The sequence below is a fragment of the Pygocentrus nattereri genome, chromosome 25 (assembly GCF_015220715.1).
Source record: "Pygocentrus nattereri isolate fPygNat1 chromosome 25, fPygNat1.pri, whole genome shotgun sequence".
Classification (NCBI taxonomy): domain Eukaryota; kingdom Metazoa; phylum Chordata; class Actinopteri; order Characiformes; family Serrasalmidae; genus Pygocentrus; species Pygocentrus nattereri.
Window position 1 is genome coordinate 13,112,878 of NC_051235.1, and position 22,366 is coordinate 13,135,243.

Consider the following 22,366-nt stretch of genomic DNA (forward strand, 5'->3'; position numbering starts at 1 on the left):
CTGCGGATGTGAATGTGAATGAGCGCCTGCCCATCCTCATCCAAGTTTAAGTGTCCCCTCCCCTGGAGCCAGAGGCAGCACGAGAAGGGAGGATGGAAGTCCACATCCCCCTCTTCCACGTGATGCTTTATATCTTAGCATGAGTGAAACTTTCATCATCATCATCATCATCATCATCATCATCATTTTAATCTTCTTCTTTTTCATAATAATAATAATAATAATCATCATCATCATCATCATTGTCATGATCTTTGTCATCATTATTTTCTTTTTCTTCTTCTTGCTTCACATTATGTTCAGTATCATTATCAAGTTGTGGCCTATATGCTACATATAAAAGCTCAAATATGGTCAAGTGCAGCAGCTTTGCACAGTAGTACAATTCCAACTAGTACAATTCAGGTGCTGAGATATTAGGAATCACTTAAAGAGCAATTGAAATGAACCTGAAGCCAGTGGTTAACACAACCAGTCCTGAGACCAGCTGCACTCACAATTTGATGATTTCCTTGCACCTGACTCACATCATTAACTAATGATCCAGTCCTTTTTCTTAGCCGAAACAGGTGTGTTAACGCAGGAAGACATGAACATGTGCTGTGGATTATGGTGATGAAGTTGGAAAATACTGTCTTAAACTGCAGATAGAATGTCATCGGAACTTTGCCTTCGCATCAGTGCCCATATTATCACCAAAAGTTTGGGAAAGACAAATAAGTAAACGAGACCTTCTCAAAAATGTTTTATTCTTCCCTTTAATTGTCTGTTTCTTCTCTCGTCTTCTGCATAGATTCAATTACCTGGTTTCTAAGAAGCGGTAAAAGCATTGTGTTCCATGTGTAATCAAATCTCACACAGCTTTAGCCAAAGGCTACGATTTCTATTAGATATGGGTGATCAGTTCATCCCATTAAAGTCAATGAATGTCCCTTTAAAGCTTTCCAGTGCTTCTTTTATGAAACCTTTACAGGCCTGTTTTGGGGAGCTTTTGTTGATACTCCGGCAAAGATTAGATAATAAAAGTAAGGAACCTGGTTACACAAACTGATTTATGCACTCATTAATGGCACTTTCCTTCTCTGGAAGTTGGAATCTGTACATGCTATTTCAGGACGTTGCCGTACGAAGGGGAGAAGGTGACCCCAACGAGGGTCTCGGACAAACAAACAAATAAGATGTCCTTGCACTTCGGCGTAAAGTACCCTACACTTGGATCGTCCACCATCATCAATCTGGTGAAAAGCATCCATTTTATCAAATGTTGTACTGATACAGTGATGTAACTGAAGGCCAGTTATATAAGACTACAAGAGTTTCATAAACACTGTCTTATCTACATAAAAGCTCATAAAACTTGTAAACACATTTTGAGGTTATGTCTCCTGTGTTTACTGCAGTAGCTGGACTAAAATTATTGTTCTGTTGTTCACGTCATGTCATATGAATTGCTGACCAATGTGTTGCCAATAGTTAAAGGGCTTTTTGACTTAAAACTACAATTCCAATGAAGTTGGGACATTATGTAAAACATAAATAAAAGCAGAATACAATGATTTGCAAATCCTTTTCAACCTATATTCAATTGAATACACTGCAAAAACAAGATATTTAATGTTCAAACAGATAAACTTTATTGTTTTTTTGCAAATATTCACTCATTTTGAAATTGATGCCTGCAACACATTCCAAAGAAGTTGGGACAGGGGCATCAAAAGACTGGGAAAGTTGAGGAAAAACACCTGTTTGGAACATTCCACAGGTGAACAGCTTAATTGGAAACAGGTGAGTGTCATGATTGGGTATAAAGGGAGCATCCCTGAAAGGCTCAGCCGTTCACAAGCAAGGATGGGACAAGGTTCACCACTTTGTGAACAACTGCGTGAGCAAACAGTCCAACAGTTTAAGAGCAATGTTTCTAAACTTGCATTTCACGTACAGGTTTTGGAGCAACATATGCTGCCATCCAAGCAACGTCTTTTTCAGGGACATCCCTGCTTATTTCAGCAAGACAATGCCAAGCCACATTCAGTATGTGTTACAACATCGTGGCTTCATAGTAAAAGAGTGCTGGTACTAGACTGGCCTGCCTGCAGTCCAGACCCGTCTCCCATTGAAAATGTGTGGCGCATTAGGAAGTGCAAAATATGACAATGGAGACCCCGGACTGTTGAACAACTGAAGTTGTACATCAAGCAAGAATGGGAAAGAATTCCACCTACAAAGCTTCAACAATTAGTGTCCTCAGTTCCCAAACGCTTATTGAGTGTTGTTAAAAGGAAAGGTGATGTAACACAGTGGTAAACATGCCCCTGTCCCAACTTCTTTGGAACGTGTTGCAGGCATCAAATTCAAAATGAGTGAATATTTGCAAAAAACAATAAAGTTTATCCGTTTGAACATTAAATATCTTGTCTTTGTAGTGAATTCAATTGAATATAGGTTGAAAGGGATTTGCAAATCATCGTATTCTGTTTTTATTTATGTTTTACATAACGTCCCAACTTCATTGGAATTGGGGTTGTAGAAGTTAATATGCTATGTAGTATTCTATAGCACTCTATCACTCAGTCTCATCTGTTTGACAGAATTCACAAGTTTATGTAGTTTAAATATGTCATTAATACTTGTGGTGTCACCTCATCCTGACTACTAGCTTGGCCAATGCTTTATATGTTGTGACTACTAGAAGATGACCAAAACAATCTATGCAACAAATAAGCTACTGTCTCTGACTTTACTTCTACAAGGTGGATGAATCATGAAGGTCTAATAGTAAATAGACGAGGTAATAAACTCTGGTAGCACTTATACCAGTGCAACACACACTACCATGTCAACGTCACTGCAGTGCTGAGAATGATCCACCACCCTAATAATAACTACTTTGTGGTTGTCCTGAACACTAAAGAACAGCGTGAAAGAGGTGTACAAAGCATGCAGAGATACAGTGGTACCTGTATGGTAAATGGACATACAAATGGACAAAGAGTGTAGAAACAAGGAGTTGTACTTGACGAAGTGGAAGGTCAGTGTATGTCTTTAGTAGACAAAAGTTTTTGTAGGTTTTCTACAGTACATAAATGGTATTGGCCTGATATTTCATTCTGCACCATAGTGAGGTGTTGCACTCAGATCTTGGATTGCTTGGTAAGTTCAAGACGTGGGCTCTGGTCAGCTTCCACAGCATTTACCATGCAACTTTTTTCCCCTTGCCCTTTCTGACATTCCTGGCACATATGCTTTAAAATCAAACAAAACCCATGTCATGGTTATATGCTTTTTCGAGTACATGCTTTCAAGGTGTGCCACATGGTTTTGTTCTCTGTTTGTTCTAGTAAAACTGTTCTTTAGAATGCTTTGTGTTAGACTAAGTTCCTCTATGTCTGGCCTTTGTACTTCGCAGTTCCTCCTAAGTCTATCCTAAGTCTAAGTCTAAAGAAAATAAAAGAAAGAGGAGGCTTGAGAGCATGTCCTCTCAGGGGGGTAGACCTGATGACGCAAAAGCCAGGTGATGGGCAGCCTTAGGGTATAGAGTCAAATGTCACCCAAAAAGTTAATTTACACAAACAAATGTATATAAAGCCAGAATTTAGCCAAATAATTAATTTAGCTCACTGCTTTTTGTTGTTTTTCAGTTTTTCACATAATTTGAAAATGTGTGTTGTTCTTTACATTTTGTGTAAATTTAATGCATTTAATTAAAGAATGGACAAAAAATTGAAAAAAGTCTGGTTCAATTGATATACATTAAAAGTAAAGATGTTTTTTTCCTTCTCCTGGAAAGTTATCATTTTGGAGATATGAGATCTATAAAACCCAAGTGGTTCATCACAGCAGCAGCATTCAGCAACATCAAAACAGCAACAAGAAAACAGCATGTTTCTGTCCTTCAAGTAGCACAGTTTCATCTGAGCAAGTCTGAGCATATCTCACATGTACACAGTGTCTCACTACCAGGTTAATTGTCTATTTTGTATATATATATATGTATAACTACATTTAAAGCTCATTGCTCAATCTTAAGGTAGAAGGTTTTAAACCATGCTATGTTTGTTCAGAGACTGCAGTTTGTCAATTCACAACATTGAATTAATCAATCTCTGCTTCCCAACTTCAAGAATACCATGGGAAAGACAAATAGAGTTGTTGATTGTAGAGACAAGCCACTAACTGGGGTCTAACTGTGTTTTCAGACACCAGCATTATTACAGTATGTTTTTACATACCAGTGGAAACTGCAATAACACAGTAACAGTTAATCTAAAATCAACTAGCAAAATATTTGAACCAAAAAAATCTGTGGACGCCTGCACATTAAATAAAATTAAATTAATTTTGCACTGCACCTGCAAAGAGAATTCCACCAGTTTTTCAAAATCTCTGCCTAAATTGAGCTCTGGGGTATTAAGAAATTCATTCAGAGTGGTTTAATGTGAAATCACTCACTGTAGAGAAACATGCTTACTCCATAAGAATCAGATTGTTTACCACACAAATATAGGCCATTTATTTACCATTCAAAACCACCAGTGAACCTACACGTGACTTAAATGTAATGTTGAATGGTAAAATAGCTGTAAAGAAAAACATTTTTCTTTGGGGACTGCTAATAGATTTTAAAAAGGCCGAACCTTTATCTCAAAACTATTATAGAACAAGGTCTCAACATTCATAACCATTTCACATAATAGCTTTCTGTGGCGAAGCTTTTCAAGGCAGTTAATTTTGTGTCAAATGTTTTAAATAAAAGTATAAAATGCACGAGCAAATATCGAGTGTCAAAATATCAGAAATGTGTTGCAAATACAAATTCAAAAAAGATTTTACTCATTTTGCCTCATTTGAGTTTAAATTCGTTACTGAAAGTTACTGACTTTGCTTTCATTTTTCCTATATTTGCTGATTTTGCTTATGTATTGTTTGCTTCTGGAATCATTCTTTTGCTTCTGAATTGTTTCTTTTGTTTCTGACTGCTTATATATGATGATATCTGACATTATGAGCAATAACTGTCATTTTAAATTATTAATGTAACAGATGTTTATGGGTCCTGTGTCGGCCTGTCTAAAAAAAGATATCACTGTTATTTTGGCCTTTTTTACGAAGCTGTACCACCTTCAAACTGCTAGCACTAACTAGGCCAGCAATGTCCTCTAGAGCTAACTATAAGACATACTGGTTATAGAACTAAACTGCTTGAATTACTAGCGTTGGTTCACTGCATTATTGTAAAGACAGTGATTTGGAGCACCAGCGTTTTGTAAATGGGCGTGCTGACATACAAAGCCTGTTTCAGTGGCTGACACAGAGGCACTCTGTGGGTAGAAACAAGAAGAGATTGACATAAAAGCCTTTATATACACTAGACTAGAACGGGCAACCATGACATGTCAACATTACTTCCTTTGTAGTGATTAAACATTTCTGCCTATAAGCTATCTCACAGCAGCAGTAACATAGCTGGTAGTAATAAGATGTAATTTCCACTTTTTACTGTTTTTACATTTGGTTGTTGTTTTTTTTTTTTTACTGTTTTTACTGTTTTTACTGTAGACAGATGCTACCTTAACGTTATTTCCCTTGACTCACAGCATTGCAGTTGCAATTATTTCCTGACCCAACACACCTGATCAGCTCATGAATGGCTCAGTAATCAGTTGTTGAGCTACATCAGATGTTTTAAGAATAACATTAGTGATGGTCACACCGAATGCATTCAGTTGAATGGAAAAAACCATTCCACTTCTGGTTGTGCTAATTTTGCTTTGTGCCGAGTTCAACTAGCTGAACTTTAACCCCACAAATAAGCCAACCTTGGAAGCACCCTCTGCTAAAAAAGTAGAGATCAGCATGGCTGGTCACCAGCAAAATCAGCAGATTGCTGATTGTATGTAAATTTCATGGTGAATAGGCTAAAAGAAATTACCCAAAATGACTCGGAAGAAAGTCTGGTACCACTGACTTGCATTAAAAGTAAAGTTGCCATTTTGAAGATACAAGGTTTTGTTCCAACAGCAGTTTTGGATGCTGGCATGCTGGTCAGAAGCAATGGACATTAATATGCTAGTCACAAGCAAAACCTGCATATATTGTATCTAGGATGCAGGTGCGCTGGGTGACCAGCTAAAACAGCATCAGACCAGCATAATCTAACTTAGACCAGCGTGAAATTTATGCTTATTAGTGCTGTTTTTTTGTTAGCAGAGTCAGTCAGTAGGAAACAAAATGGCAATCTGTGGACTTTCTGAAAAATACTTAACAGAGACACATTCCTCAGTCAATAAATTGTCAGTTGCAGAAAAACAAACTAGTTAACCAGCTAACATTAATTGTTTACTGAACTACGTGCTCCTTTCAAAACCACCTCAGATCAGGAATGCTCCTATTTGTCTGACCTTTGCTCCTCCCTGGAAAGAAAAAAGCCAAGCCGAGGTCTGGGCTCACCGTGGCTTTACAGGGGCTTAACGATGGCTTTACTTCTGTTTATCTCTCCCGATTTCTGCCTCCAGGCCATAGTCAGGGTGACCCAGGGGAGCTTTGCCCCTAGCTGACTCCAGGGTTCATCTGCTACTCTGGGATATTAACTACATTTTATCATTTTTCCAAAAGGATGAGCCAGAGGTTTTATTCATTTACCACATTAAGGATGGTAAGGTGTTCCTAATTCACTTTGGCACAGTTTTCTTCATGCTTTTTAAGTCACCAGTGAGTTAAGAGTGATTGTGATTCGAGTTAGGAGTCAGTTAAGTGCCAGTCGGAGTCAAGTTGGAGGAAATCAGATGAAATCTCAATTATATAAAGATCATATCAACTGAAACGAGCGCAAACGGGGTAAAAACTGATAATGTTTCATCTCTCCCAGTGAAAATCTTTTGTATTTTCATGAATACTTCAAAATTTATGACAAGTGATGTTAAGTATCATCTTTGCTAGAGTTGAGGCCCAGAGCATCCTCACTGACTTCTGCTTGCACTTTGCTCCAGGAAACCTGGAGGCAATCCTCTGGAAAGCAATCGACCCTTAACTACATCTGGAGAGATACAAAGCACACATTGAGATAGCACGCAAAGTGTGAAATTGGACTTTTCACAGCTTTTTTGACTTACCTGTTTCTTCTGCTTTTAAGTCGGATATTATGGGAAATTCTTCCTCTGTAGAAGAATGGGACAGAAACAGTCAACATGGTGCCATTCAGCGGTTTCGAGGAAGGGCGGTGTGCATTTATGTCTCGCCGTCCTGAAGGTGCCGCTATGGCTTTTGTCCCAGATGGCCAAGGCCGAGGCTTTTTCCTTAGATCAAAGGCAAGTAAGAGTGCAGGTTGTGTGTGTTCCAGAGGGATGGGGTTAGGGAAACTGTGTGAGGCTGCAAAATATTTGTGGTATGGCAACCACACTTCAAAAAACACAGTCACACACAAACACACACAAAAGTATAACATATCACCGTGAACAGAGTTGCCAGTTTATTAGGTTTAGATTCATTAGATTCAATTTCAGTCCAAAAATTGAGCATTAAATACAAGTTTTTTCGGCATCATGAAAAAAAGAAAACAGATATTTGACAGAAAATTACACAGAAGCCTGAACAACTATCAGTGGGTGACAGGTCTGGACTGCAGGCAGGCCAGTTCAGCACCCAGGCTTATGGAGCAATGCTGTTGTAATGCATGCAAAATGTGGTTTGACATTGTCTTGCTGAAATAAGCGAGGCCTACAGATACATGTCCCATGCATACAGAGATTTCTTCAGATTCTCTGAATTTTTAAAATGTTATTTTGAACCATAGACGATGCAAAACATAAAAAAGCAAACATTCTTTGCTATTTTATGTTGAGAAATGTTGTTCCTGAACTGTTGCACTATTTGATCGTGCATTCCTTCACAGAGTGGTGAACCCCTCCTCATCTTTACTCACAGTGATATTGACTTAAAAGCAGGCTCTACATGGTGTAAAATACACACAGAGAGAGAGAGAGAGAGAGAGAGAGAGAGAGAGAGAGAGAGAGCATACATCACAGTACTGACACATTCTGGAAGTGGCCCCATAGTCTGAAGAGGAAGGGAATGTATATATTAAAAAATGAAAAAAATATTGCACATATCAGCAATGACTGGATGCAGAATGTCACAGAGCTCACTCAGAAAAGAGAAAAGGCCTTGGCTGCACGCACTAACCATTTTCTTGCCCATACTGGGACAGAGCCTTTGGTGCATTTTTGCAGCTGTTTCGCAAGCTGTCAATTAGTGGTCCTGCTTATCAGCGCTGACCTTTCTGAGATGAGCATCTGATCAGTCCCTCCTTCATCTGTGTCGGCAGACAGCGACTTTCTGAAGCCCCGATAGCCAACACTCTTTCGGTTTGTGCAAGTAAAACCAGATTAGTGACATTGATTGTCCGCGATTTGACTGGACAGATTCGACCTGGGGCTGCAGCGAAATGGATACAGCAATACCAAGGAGAAGTAGGAAAATGGGGAAACAGACAGAGAGAGAGACAGAGAGAGAGAGAGAGAGAACAATAGAGAGAGAGAACAAGAGAGAGAGAGGCAACAATGTTACTTAATTGATCCCATGCCATCTCATCAATTGTGATTAAAATGAAATGGGCTCCTCTCGTCTGAAAAGGTTAAAACAAATTGAGGGTGCAAATCGCAGCTGCTAATCACAGCGTGCTGAACAGCAGGGCTTTAATGAAGTCAGCGCCGCTCCATCCTTCATCTGGCTGGGCCTAACAAGAGAGGAACATTCGTCCTCCTGTAGGACATCGCCATCATCATCGTCGACCCAAAGCATTGATATTGAACAGGCAGTAGTGTCTGTTCTGTCTGTTTCAGTCTGGTTGGTACATATGTACATGATATCTATGTCTGGTACAGTATTTGTTAAAATAAAGGTTTGGTTTCATGGGCAAGCTTCCTCCTGGACTATATAGAAATGTCAATGGCCTTTCCTAATTAAAAATGTGCTTTTTTGCAGCTTTGGACTATATGGACTGAATGGTACATTTTGAAACAATGTTTGCTAAACACAAAACTTTTCATCAAACTTTTTTTCAAATTTAGTTTTCCATGATATGGTCTATTTAGAAAACTAAAAAATTGACATGAGGGGACATGGAAAAGTATCTGACAAATAGCTAAATAAATATTTTCATAAATAATGTATATGGTTTGTATCACCCATATAATCTGCTGTTAGAACAGACTCCAGTACTGGGGCAGATTGCAGCATTGTAACTTTTTATTTGACATCAGCTTGTTGTTTGTAGATTTCCACACTGCTGTTATTTGTAATGTGGACAAAAATACTATATACTAAACTATATTTTTTATATAGTTAGCTAAACAAATGCTTAGATTATGTATTTCTTTTAGGGATCCCTTTTTTTAAAAACAAAAGCCTGTGTGTCTGTTAAAAACGCATGATCAAGCATGTATACAGTTGACATCCAGGTGAAATATCTACTTTTAACAATCTAAAATTTAAGACTTTATGCATTTATTTATGTAATTTTTTATTTATTACATCCTCATGGACCACGCTTAAATAAAACTACATCAAATAGGATAAAAGAAAAAGTTTCTGTTCATGATTCTTTATGCTAAGTTTAACAAATATACATTACACATTATCTAAGCTGCTTATCCTCCTGGCTCGCTTGGCTGGGGTGGGGGGCAGCTGTCATTGGGTGTAAGGCAGGAAACACCCTGGGCAGGTTGCCAGATGCAGGATGCCAACAACTTTGGTTTTCGTAGTTTGAAGTCTTCACTTTATGCTCAAATGTGTCAAATATAAGACTAAAATAAAGGAAAATCCTTGAGAGCTACTTCAGACTCGTGTCTCAAGTTTTGACTGGTAGTGTATCAATAACTTGATTGACATCCATAAATTCTTGTTATTTTTACTATATTAATGTATTGATTCTATTATTGTATGCTGTTTTGCAGCCAAAACACCCTCACTGTCTAGATAAACAATAAGAAATTATTTTAGTAGCTGGTTTAAGACTTTTGCACAGTAATGAAAAATTCACAGTAGTTGCTGAACAACAGATTAACAACTGAACATAACAGTAGAGCTCCAGAGATTCACTTAAACTCTGCTCTAGTCTATACAGGAGCTGGTCTGTAGGTCTGCCTCTTATTGTGTTATACTCACGGTGGTTTAGAGTTGGCTTTCAGCTTTAGCTTTGTTTTGATAATAGAAGTGATAACAATGCCTTATGTTTGGCTTTGTTCAACAGAAGGGCATTAGGTAGGGTCACCCCCTTTGACCTCTGTGCACTGTGCAGTGACCTTTAGGGCTGGATGAATGGCAGTTGTGATCACACACATAAACACACAGATACACAAACTACACAACAACCCAATCATAAGATACTTCAACATCTTTTGAACCATGTTGAAAAACACAGACTAAATATTGCTCCCCGTCTTCAGTCAATGCGCTTGCTCTAGAACAGTGTTCTGCTGTCACCTGGTGGAAGATCTCAGTATGAGAACACTGCTGTTTCCTCTCTGGCATTTCCCATTGTGTATCTATCGTAAGCTCTCTCCAGTGGAAAAATTTCCCCAAACAAGAGTTCAAACAGCGTAACATAAAAGACACTATAAGCAAAGGTTGTTAAAATTCAGTGTATTTTTATTGCAAAATAAAAGCACAATGCTGTGTTAACAAAAAACAGTCCTAATTGCAACCTGCGCTGCAGCGAGGCAACCCCACCCCTGGTACGTGCTGCTGTGTCTGTTGTGTTGCCTGTTTGCTCACAAATTGGCCTATTTTCAGCTGCTGGTTGAGCATTAGACTAAACAAGCAACAGAGACAGAGTGCTAACTCAGCAACATCTCTTCTCAATAGAAATGCAAATACCAACAGATGCCGAGCAAAAAAACCTTTGATTATTGAAAACCTTCCGCACCAGAGTCCCTGAGCAGAGAGAGAGAGAGAGAGAGAGAGAGAGAGAGAAATAGAAAAGAGAAAGAAGGCAATAGAGAGAAAAACCGCATTCCCTTGGGCTATAGTTCATCTGACTGCCATCTTTAAAAATATGCTTTTTTTTCTTTATGCAACTTTCTGTAACTGGCCTGTTTCAGCTGCTGAACCCATTTTCCAAAGTGATAAAAAGTTTGGCAATTGCCTACATTGTCCTATCACAAGCCTGCGTGTACATTACAAACTAATGATCTCGCTCCAGCTCTGTGTTGGCCAGACATTATATTATGTTAGAATAAATATTAGCAATTACTAGCTTTATACTGCAGTTACTGACAAGCTGCAAAATAGTGATTTCTCAGTATGGCAGTATGAACTTTTGGAATTAAATTAACATTTATTATAACTGACCATTTGCAAAATAATGATTAATGTGCCTCTCAGCAAATCAGCCCTTTTCGTGATACTATAAAAGAAGGAAAAACCCAGACAAAAACCCTCACAATAAACCTGCTGTGAGAACGGAGCTGGCAATAAATAAATCTGAATTAATTGGCTAAGAGAGGTGCAAAGTGTCAGACTCACAGTTTTTATTTCTTTCCAGAAGGTAGAAAACTTGGACTGAACTACAGACTGCACTCATAGCTCAAAGGCAAACCTATTAACAGGCAGACATAAGCTGGCTCTAAGGTAATGTTACAGAAATATGTCAGCTCTTCTTAATTTAGCTTTAGCTAAATATTTATATTTGATATTTAGCTTGAGAAAACAGATCAAACAGGACCTTTTAGTGCTCACAATTATTTGCAAATAAAAATATTAAAGATCATAGTCATGCGCTCGTATGCATGCCTTCATGTTTTTTTGCATTACAGTTTGCTTAAAGAAATTAAATGATCTACCTGGTATGATTAATATAAACATGGTTTCCAGAATACTTTTTGCTTTAAATTGGCCTTCAATCATACTGTCATTTCTCCAACATTTATGTTTACGCTGAACATCTTGTAAAGCCACTTATATTTTTGCATAATAATGACTAATGTTTAATGTATTGCAGTTACCCTTTTGGGTCTGTAAGCACAAGGCTGAAAAATGTGAGTAATGTAGCAATGATAACTAAAGGAGGAGGGTCTTTTCAGAACTTTGCATAGGGCCAACTGTTAATCTTCAGAGATAAACAAAAACAACATCACCCTCCAGATTATTAGCATAGCATGTTTCCTAGTCTAGCATTTCAGACTCAATTGGTGAAGCAACAAATAAAAATGCCTCCTGCCATAATCACAGTAAAATACAGAACACTGCTACAGAATGCTATAAATAAAACAGCTGATGCAAGCAGCAACATCTGAAGACAATATATGTGAACACCAGGTGGGCACAGCTCAACTCAGTTTTGCTGAACTGTATGTAAAGGAGATTTGCCACCTTTGGAGAAATGTTGCATATGGTCCATATGGTCAGGCCAAAGCGGTTATACACTTCTAAGGCACGGGTTAAGATAACAATGGCAGAAATTCATCCAGGGGATGGTTTTGTTCAAAAGCAATAAAAGGCCAGCTGATCAGTAGCAATCCATGTTCTGTTGGAAGTTCTCCAGTGATTTTCTACTTATCTCACAGAACCCACATGCAGTAGTGCAATAACACATGGGGACTTAGTCATCTTTCTTGTCTGAATTGCTGTCTTCCTGGTGGTCGCTAGGGGAATCATTACAGCAGTGGGAGATGGCGTCTGAGTCTGGCCCCTCCCCCAGGAGGCCTTGGTAGCGCTGGAGCTCGATGTATGTAGTGAAAAGTTTGGCATATTCAGGGTGTGAGAGTGCAAAGGAGCGGAACTCATCTACATCAGGAAATATTAGAAAAAAAATATTTAGAGCTTATAAATGCATAAATGTTATTTTGTACACTGCTTAAAGAAATAATCAGCAGTTTGAACACAACACCGATCATACATCATGAAGGTTAGTCACAGAGCACCCCCACTGAGTGTTACTGGACCAACTGAAGTATAATGTTGTTCAGCAGTCGAAATGCTACACACATACTACAAACAAGCTAAAGCACTGAAATGACGTTGCACAGAAGCAGTATTTTATAACACGTTATATAAGAACACCAGCTACTCACTACTGTCCAAACAAGAGGACTGATGTCAATACCGTGTACAGCTGTATTAGCTTGCATGTAGCAATAACTGTATTTCCACTCCTTAACAACCGTGCAGCCCACTAATATCAGAAATTGTGTAGATAATTTTTTTCATTTTTCATTCTCATTTTCTCACATTTTTCCCATTGAGAAATCTGCTCAAACCCTAATATGCACATGACACCAACTACAGAATGACATTAAACATACCATATGTGATATGTCCTGATCCATCAGCATCAATCTCGTTGAAGAGTTTGGAAACGTTGAGGTCACATACACCTACAGCGGAGCGTAGAATGCCAGCAAACTCCTCCAGTGTAATGTTGTTATCTTCATCTATATCAAAGAGCTGAGGCAAGAGGTGACAGGCAATAACTGTGCAGTACTTGCCATATTGACATCAAGGCATCAGGCTTCAAATTCAAATTGCAGGCATCAAATTCAAAATGAGTGAATATTTGCAAAAAACAATAACGTTTATCTGTTTGAACATTAAATATCTTGTCTTTGTAGTGTATTCAACTGAATATATGTTGAGAAGGATTTGCAAATCATTGTATTGTTTTTATTTAATGTTTTACACAACGTCCCGATTTCATTGGAATTGGAGTTGTAGACATATCCATTGCTTCTTCTGAAATCAAATGTGTTAATAAAGAATTTTGTCCCCAGTTTGCTGCAGTAACAGTAGCCTCGTCTCTTCTTGATGTGAGGATTTGATCGCATTCAGTCACAAAAGCATTAATGAGATCAGGTTCTATTGTTGGAACATAAGTTCTGGACCACAAATGTCGCATGGTGACCTCATGTGCAGTTGCTCCAGGATACCTAATTTTATTAGCAATGCTTTTCTATAAAGATTATATAAGCTGCACGTACACAACTGAATGCATGGTTAGCAATGGGTGCACCTTTAAGCACCTGAATTAATTTATTAAAAAATGTGCCAGGAGACTTTTGAACAGTGTATTAATAAATAATAAAAGCCTTGACCTGAATATTTGACTATTTGGACATTCGTCCATCAGACTTTTTTTTGCTAAATGTAGGCTAATAAAGTTGGACTGCAAAATACTGTAATGTTTGGCATTATCAGGAAACTAAGATGATGTTAGCTTTATTTTTAATTTGCTGAAAGCAGTCTCTCCAGCGTTAACAGCTTAAACACAGCCCTCTACTTCGGAAACCCCTCCACTCCGCTATATTCAGGCTCCTAAACATAAAAGTCTGTGTATGAATGAACCTAAAAAAGCCCAACATGAATTTTTCTTCTCTTTAAAAAAAATGCAACACCACGATAGATTTTGTCAGGACATTCTTGTATTATATTTATACTTTTTAATTGCACTCTTAAAATATGGAAACATATACCATCCCAGCTCGGGCAACTCACAGCAGTGAATGTCACGCTAACACAATAATAGATGGTACGTATTCCAACGGTAGCTGGAAACAAAGCCATGGTCATACTGGACCCTTGGGGCTATGATATACGCCCTTCATGCCTCAAGTTACACCACCTCCATGAAGTGCTGATTAACCCATGCATGCATCATGCTATTAGCCCCTAGACTGCTGCCAAGAAAGGCTAGCGGGCCTGGTAGACAGGACGAAGGTGCTTTGTGAGTGTTCAGTAAGGGAAGCAACCAGCCAAGAGGTTCGGATTTGCTTTCAACACAGGCATCAGATCTGGATTTTCTAAACAACTTTCTCAGCCCAACCCCCTAATCCATGGGACTATGTTTCAAATATTTATTAGTAAATACTGCGGAAGCTCTGTAGCTCAAAAGTCATCTGGAACAACCCTAAAATATACTCAAAAAATAACAGAAAAAACGATCTAAGGAAATACTTATCTAATACATATAATGAGTATGTACCTTAAATGCTGTCTGGATGACCTCCTCTGTGTTAGCAGGTCGACACAACACTGTCACACCAATCACATACTCTCTAAAGTCAATGGTGCCATCCCCATCCTACAAAAACACACAGTAAACAAATCATTAGGTGAGTATTTTACAAAGGAAGACTTCTCAGTCTGCTACATGAGGCAAAAGCCAAGCCTGTTCAATAGAACAGCAAATAGAGGGCATCCCTACTGGGCAGTCCTCACTTTTCCCCAGACACTGTCACATTACCATAATCTTCTTCTTCTTTCGGCTGCTCTCTTTAGGGGTCGCCACAGCAGATCATCTGCCTTCATCTTGCCCTATCTACTGCCTCCTCTACTTTTACACCAACCATCTCCATGTCCACCTTCACTACATCCATAAATCTTCTCTGAGGTCTACCTCTTCTCCTTCTACCTGGCAGCTCCATCTCCAAAATTCTTTGACCAGTATATCCACTATTCCTCCTCAAAACATGTCCAAACCATCTCAACCTGGCCTCTCTGGCTTTATCTCCAAACTGCTCCACCTTCACTGTCCCTCTGATCAGCTCATTTCTAATCTTGTCCATCCTTGTCACTCCCAACGAAAATCTCAGCGTCTTCATCTCCGCCACCTCCAGCTCAGCCTCCTATCTTTTAGACAGAGCCACAGTCTCCAAACCATACATCATAGCAGGACACACTACTGTCTTGTAAACCTTCCCTTTCACTCTTGCTGCTATCCTCACACATCACACATATGTCACACATCTGCCCTGACACCCGTCTCCACCCACTCCATCCTGCCTGCTCCCTCTTCTTCACCTCTTTTCTACACTGTCCATTGCTCTGGATGGTTGACCCAAGATATTTGAAGTCATCCACCTTTATGACCTCTACTCCTTGCATCTTCACCTTTCCACCTGCCTCCTTCTCATTCACACACGTCACCTTACCATAATAGTTTTGTCTATTCTATGAAAGGATGCTATTTCTGTCTATTAAAAGGACCAGATTATGTAGGTTATTGTTAGTATAGCTAAGGACATTCAATTTGCAATACCACCAACAAAACATATGGACAAGACTGGGTGTTGGCTATATACACACAGAACACTGGGTGTTGGTTACACAAACAGCTAGCAACACACCCTGTCAAAAAGACTAAAGAGCTCCTGAAGGGCTGGGCTGATAGGTAGCTTGAGGAAATTGGCAAACTCCTCGATTCTGATTCTGCCTCCTTTGCACGAGCATGCTATGGTGGCAAAATTCTCCAGCTCCTTCTTCACATTGTCCCATTTCAGACTGAGGGAGGCACAGAAACAGAAAGTTTTTAAGATAATAATTAAGTCATTTAGTAACCACTACTAATTACATCATTCCATATTAACTCACTTGACAGCTGCTTATGTAATGATTTTGTTTGGTTAGTGTCTATAAGTAGAGAGCTTTGGTGCATATGCAAAGTATGCTTAATGTTATTATTCACAGATTATTATAATCAAGAGTTGTAATTACAAAGTAATTATAATATAGTAGGTTTGAGATGATGCAACCAAAGCGTTTGCCCTTTTTTGACATTGAATCAGATAAACAGGAAAAAGACAGTAGTGCAACCTACTAATACAGAATACATGTGCAATGTAAATGTAATTCATTAAATGAATGAATGAAACTATGTAATATGAAAGTTTAAATGAAACTATGTAATATGAAATTGTACCACTCTATTTGAATATTATAACGAAAATGAAAGTAACAACTATTGCATATAAGTAAATAATATACTATATAACTAATAACTACAAATATAACAACTGCTAACAGTCAGCCAGTATGTGAAAAATGAAGTGTCAAGCCTTACTCAAGCTTTCTACTGATCTTGGTAAACTCCACTAGCCCTGCCTCCATGGGTAGGGTCAACTCCCCTGCAGAGATCATCAGACGACAGTCCTCAAATGTGTGGTCTGTTACCGGGACACAAAGTGATCTGACAACATACACAGCATAAATTCATCAGTACAGTCATGCTGTCTGCCAGTATCCAGGTACAAACCTGTATTTTGTGTTAAAAATGGAAATGTAAATCATCCTTCCTTACTTAGCCATTACAGTCCGCACTGATTGAGCAAACTTGTTGGGATTCTGTTTCTCTTCTTCTGTTGGAATATGAGGGGGAAGAAACTAAAACAGAAAGGCACATGCTCAAGATGATGTCACCCCTACTGTAAATTACATCTTACACAATAAAGTGTTCAGAACTGAGGAAAGTTTTACTGTAACTAAACTTCAGCCTTAATAGAAGAGAACATGTGATGTTTAGGTTTTAAATATATTTTAAAGACCACTTATTTTCAAAAACAGTCTCAAGGCATTAGGAGTGGGTGATATGGCACAAATTTAATATCATGATACTTGAAGACATTTTCATGATACACGATACGTCATGATATATTTTGATATATTTATATTTATATATTAACTTTTTTGATGACAGATCATTTGGGACAGGAAAAAGCCCCAGTAGTGGCATTTAAAATAAAATGTGATATTAAGTATATGATATTTGTTTAAAATAGCAGCACTTAATTCTTAATAAAACAAGATGAATTATGCTCTCTTTGCAATAAAACGTAGTTTGTCAGTGTTCTTAAAGCACTAGTGATATCCTCAGCATGCTCAGAAAAAGTGTACTGTAATGTAATTTATCACAATGATGAAAAAGATTATTTATAATCATAATGTATTATTTAAATAAATATTACTATTTTTATTTTTATATTCTCAGAAAGACATATGGTGATGTAACTTGACGTGATGATATCACATCATGTTGACCACCCCTCCTGTTATAACTCAAACTTAATCTGAAATGTCATCTGTATAATCTCTGAATGGACATAGCAAGAAAATACAAATTACTGTTGGTAAGAGATTAAACAGACAAGCTATATTTTTTCTTTTCCTTGCCTGAGGAGCAGAGGTTGGTGTAGTCTGTGAAAACTTTTAAACATAATCTTTCTTAACAGTACTTTTACTTTGGAACTTTTAATTATATATATATTTTTACTCTATTCTATCACTGTGTTTTTTGTATTCTTTTATTTCTTTATAATTATATTTATTTAGCTTCTAACGGCTACTGTTGTAAAGTTCTTGTTCTCTTTATTCTCTTAGCTTTTCTGGGTGCTTGCCCAGAAAAGTACAGTCTTATGCAAACGTTTGGATGAAACAGGGCAAACTAAAGTGAAAATTACTACACATCTTCTACTCATCTTCACAATTACTGTTTTGGGGGGGTGGTATGTGCAGAGGTTATGGCACATTTTATATTTTGTGTTTAATTTTTTTCCTCTCTCTCTCTCTCTCTCTATATATATATATATATATATATATATATATATATATATATATATATATATATATATATATATATATGTTATACTCAGTAACTCATGTATGGTGTATTAATGGCCATACAAATTACATGCAAATTTTCCATATGACTGTATTACACATAACAGTGATGTAGAAATCTATTACGTACTCACAAAACAGGCAAGTTGATGTCAAATTCAGAGTAGGTGCAGATATAAAGCACTTTCCAATAGCTTGAATTACAACAGCTAGCTATATAAATCTAGCGAGAACAGATTTTTCAAAAAAATGATTTCCTTTACTTCCTTTCCTTTGCTATCTTACAGTTATAACTGACACTTATGACATGACATATGATGCTATACTTATATGACTATTTTAATAAGGCCAACTTGAAGACGGTACTACCGAAATTCTACCAGCATGTAAAGTGTTCAACTAGGGGGGAGAACACTCTGGATCATGTTTACACGAATATTAAGCACGCGTACAGAGCCATACCCCTCCCCCACCTTGGACAGTCAGACCATCTTTCCCTTCTGCTCTCCCCAACCTACACCCCCCTACGGCGCAGAACTAGGCCCACCATAAAGACTGTTACAACCTGGCCTGACAATGCACTCTCAAAACTACAGGACTGCTTTGAACAGACAGACTGGGACTTGTTTGAACACCAGGAACTGGAAACATTCACAGGAACGGTGCTGGACTATATCAAGTTCTGCATCGGAAATGTGACTGTGGACAAAATCATCCGGGTTTACCCAAACCAGAAACCATGGATGACCAGCCAGGTCCGCTCTCTCCTCAGAGCCCGTGATGCCGCCTTCAGGTCAAGCGACAGAGCTATGTACATCGCCGCTCGAGCTGACCTGAAGAGAGGGATAAAAAAAGCCAAGGCGGACTACAAGAGGAAAATAGAGTCCCACATGTCCAGCAACAACTCATGGGAGGTGTGGCGGTGCATACAGAACATCACAAACTTCAGAGGCTGTGATGTGACAGCAGGAGTACTGAGTACAGAGTACAGCACTCTTCTGCTCCTGCCCGACCTCCACCCCCACCCGGCTTCCACACCACTCCACTCACTGTACAGGAGCGCGATGTCAGACGGGTGCTCCTGGCAGTGAACCCCAAAAAGGCTGCTGGTCCTGATGGAGTACCCGGCAAAGTGCTCAAAACGTGTGCCCACCAGCTCGCCCTCACCTTCACCAAGATCTTCAATCTCTCCCTGGCCCAAGCCATCATCCCGCCCTGCCTGAAGTCAGCCACAGTCATACCAGTGCCGAAAAAGTCTACCATCACCAACATTAATGATTACCGCCCGGTGGCCCTCACACCGGTAATCATGAAGTGCTTCGAGAGATTGGTACTTCAGCACATCAAAGACTCTCTGCCCCCAGACTTCGACCCCCACCAGTTCGCATACCGTGCAAACAGGTCAACAGAGGACGCCATAGCAGCAGCTCTCCACTTTGCACTGAGCCACCTGGAGCAGCAGCACAGCTACGTCCGAATGCTCTTTGTGGACTACAGCTCTGCTTTCAACACAATCATCCCGGACATTCTTATCACCAAACTGGGCACCCTCGGACTCCCCCCCCTCACATGTGCCTGGATCAAGAACTTTCTCACTGACCGGCCCCAAACTGTGAGACTTGGCCCCCACCTCTCCTCCACTCGTATGCTTAGCACCGGCTCACCACAAGGCTGTGTGCTGAGCCCCCTCCTGTACTGCCTCTACACCTATGACTGCAGTCCGGCCTGTGACAGCAACCTCATCGTCAAGTTTGCTGACGATACCACAGTAGTAGTATCTCAGAAGGAGACGAGACAGCCTACAGGAAGGAGGTCCTGAAGTTGGCAGCTTGGTGTTCAGAGAATAACCTGGCTCTGAACACCAAGAAAACAAAAGATATCATCGTTGACTTCAGGAAGCACAGCACTGACCCAGACCCCCTGTCCATCAACGGCGAGTGTGTGGAGAGGGTCCGCACCTTCCGGTTCCTTGGAGTCCAAATCTCTACCAACATCACCTGGACAGACAACATCACAGCCGTCATCAAGAAGGCTCAGCAGCGACTACACTTCCTGAGAGTCCTCAGGAAGCACAACCTGGATTCCAACCTGCTGCTGACCTTCTACTGCTCTTCCATCGAGAGCCTGCTGACGTACTGTATCACAGTGTGGTACGGCAGCTGCACCATGGCAGACAGGGAGAGGCTTCAGAGGGTAGTAAAGACAGCACAGAAGATTATTGGCTGCCCTCTCCCATCCCTGATGGACATCTACACCTCCCGCTGCGTCAGCAGAGCGAAACGCATCACAATGGACAGCTCGCACCCCGGATCTGTACTGTTTGACCTGTTGCCCTCAGGAAGGCGGTACAGATGCATCAGATCAAGGACAAACAGACTTAAGTAGTTTTTTCCCAAAAGCAATAACACTTCTCAACTCACAGATGCACTGATAGTCTATCCCCAGACTTCCATCACCACCTACATACCAGTCTATTCCCAGACTCCATTACCAGCTACTGTGCAATACTCTGCATACGGAAATCATACTGTACATGTATGTACATTATACTGGAATATGTGCAATACTTAGCAATGGGCAATATTTAGTGTACATACAATACAGCTGTAAATATCTCCATATTTATATCTTGTAAAAAACATAGTTTTTTTATTTTGTTTCTATATTTATTTCATATACATATATATACAAAACGCATAGAACTGTGCACAACCCCTCCCCATTCTATTCCGTGTCATTTGTTTACATTGTGTGTTTGCACTGAGATGGAGTTGCTCTTAATCTCATTGTACTGTGTATAGTGACAATAAAGGCATTCTATTCTATTCTATTCTATTCTCTTCTATTCTATTCTATTCTATTCTATGACTATGCTTATGGTACTTCTTTATAAGCCTGATGTCTGATACCTTAGATTTTATTATTCTGAATCAGACATATCTGAAAAACTGTTCTCACATTAACTATATATCACTTATTATATTATAATAAAATACATATTATAATTCTATGTTTTATATATATATATATATATACTATAAAATGACACACACACACACATACACACACACACACACACACTCACATATATATATATATATATATATATATATATATATATATATATATATATATATATATATGTGAGTGTGTGTGTGTGTGTGTATGTGTGTGTGTGTCATTTTATAGTCATGAAAAAGTATTTTTGGCTATGTAAAAACCGTCTGATGCTGTTTGCACTTAGTCTTAATGAAGAGCTGAGATATTTCACAAGCAGAAGCTAGAACAGAGAAGTAGTCACCGGAGGTGGCTAACCTCAATCTCCACCGTCGTGTAGAGCTGACACAGTGTGCGAAGAAGCAGGGCCTTTCTGCAAGAGGAAGCAACAGTGATGTTATCCCACCTTCTCATAACCTCTCAGGGTTAATGTCAAGACAGAAAAATGCTACAGCAGGAAATGATGTAATATTAAAGGAACATCTCCAATACATCTCCCTGTAGGGGCTTTCTGTAATTTGCTAATTATTTGCTATCAGCCAAGAACAATTAAAAAAACATGCACACATAAAAGCTAACAATATGCAAGTCTAACAAATATGACACACACTAGTTCTGCAAAAGTTTTTTCCATTTGCATGTCTGATTTTGAGCTATTTAATCACATCCACGGCAGCTCTGGTACAATCCCTGCTGTGAATCACATAATTTACTATACTATACTATAATCACAGCTATCTAGGTTGGTAATATGGATATGCACAGAGAAAATACATCTGTTTCTAAACGATGTACTGAATGTTCACTTAAAATCAACAGGAGTTGATGTAACACTTTTCATGTTTCAGCAAGTCTGTAGTGACACCTGGATTTGGCACAATTTCAAGGAATTAAAGCAAGCAAGTCCAGGCGTAACATGGGTGGTAAACAAGAAAGAATATAGTATGACTTTCTATAAATCCCACATCATCCCATCTGTGCAGTTATA

General features: G+C 39.0%; 1 protein-coding gene across 2 annotated transcripts in view; it reads right to left on the minus strand.

Annotated features, from left to right (window-relative positions):
* Positions 1-10,626: 10,626 nt before the first annotated feature.
* Positions 10,627-22,366, minus strand: part of lpcat2 (lysophosphatidylcholine acyltransferase 2) — a 29,089-nt gene continuing 17,349 nt past the window's right edge. For both annotated transcript variants that reach the window (XM_037534733.1, XM_017723982.2), the window contains 7 exons: positions 21,697-21,751; positions 17,066-17,148; positions 16,829-16,954; positions 16,116-16,269; positions 14,972-15,070; positions 13,299-13,440; positions 10,627-12,780 (listed from right to left, as the gene is read on the minus strand). In XM_037534733.1, the coding sequence (XP_037390630.1) occupies positions 12,596-12,780; positions 13,299-13,440; positions 14,972-15,070; positions 16,116-16,269; positions 16,829-16,954; positions 17,066-17,148; positions 21,697-21,751 (844 nt within the window). In that variant the 3' untranslated portion in view covers positions 10,627-12,595. The remainder of the gene's footprint in view (positions 12,781-13,298; positions 13,441-14,971; positions 15,071-16,115; positions 16,270-16,828; positions 16,955-17,065; positions 17,149-21,696; positions 21,752-22,366) is intronic.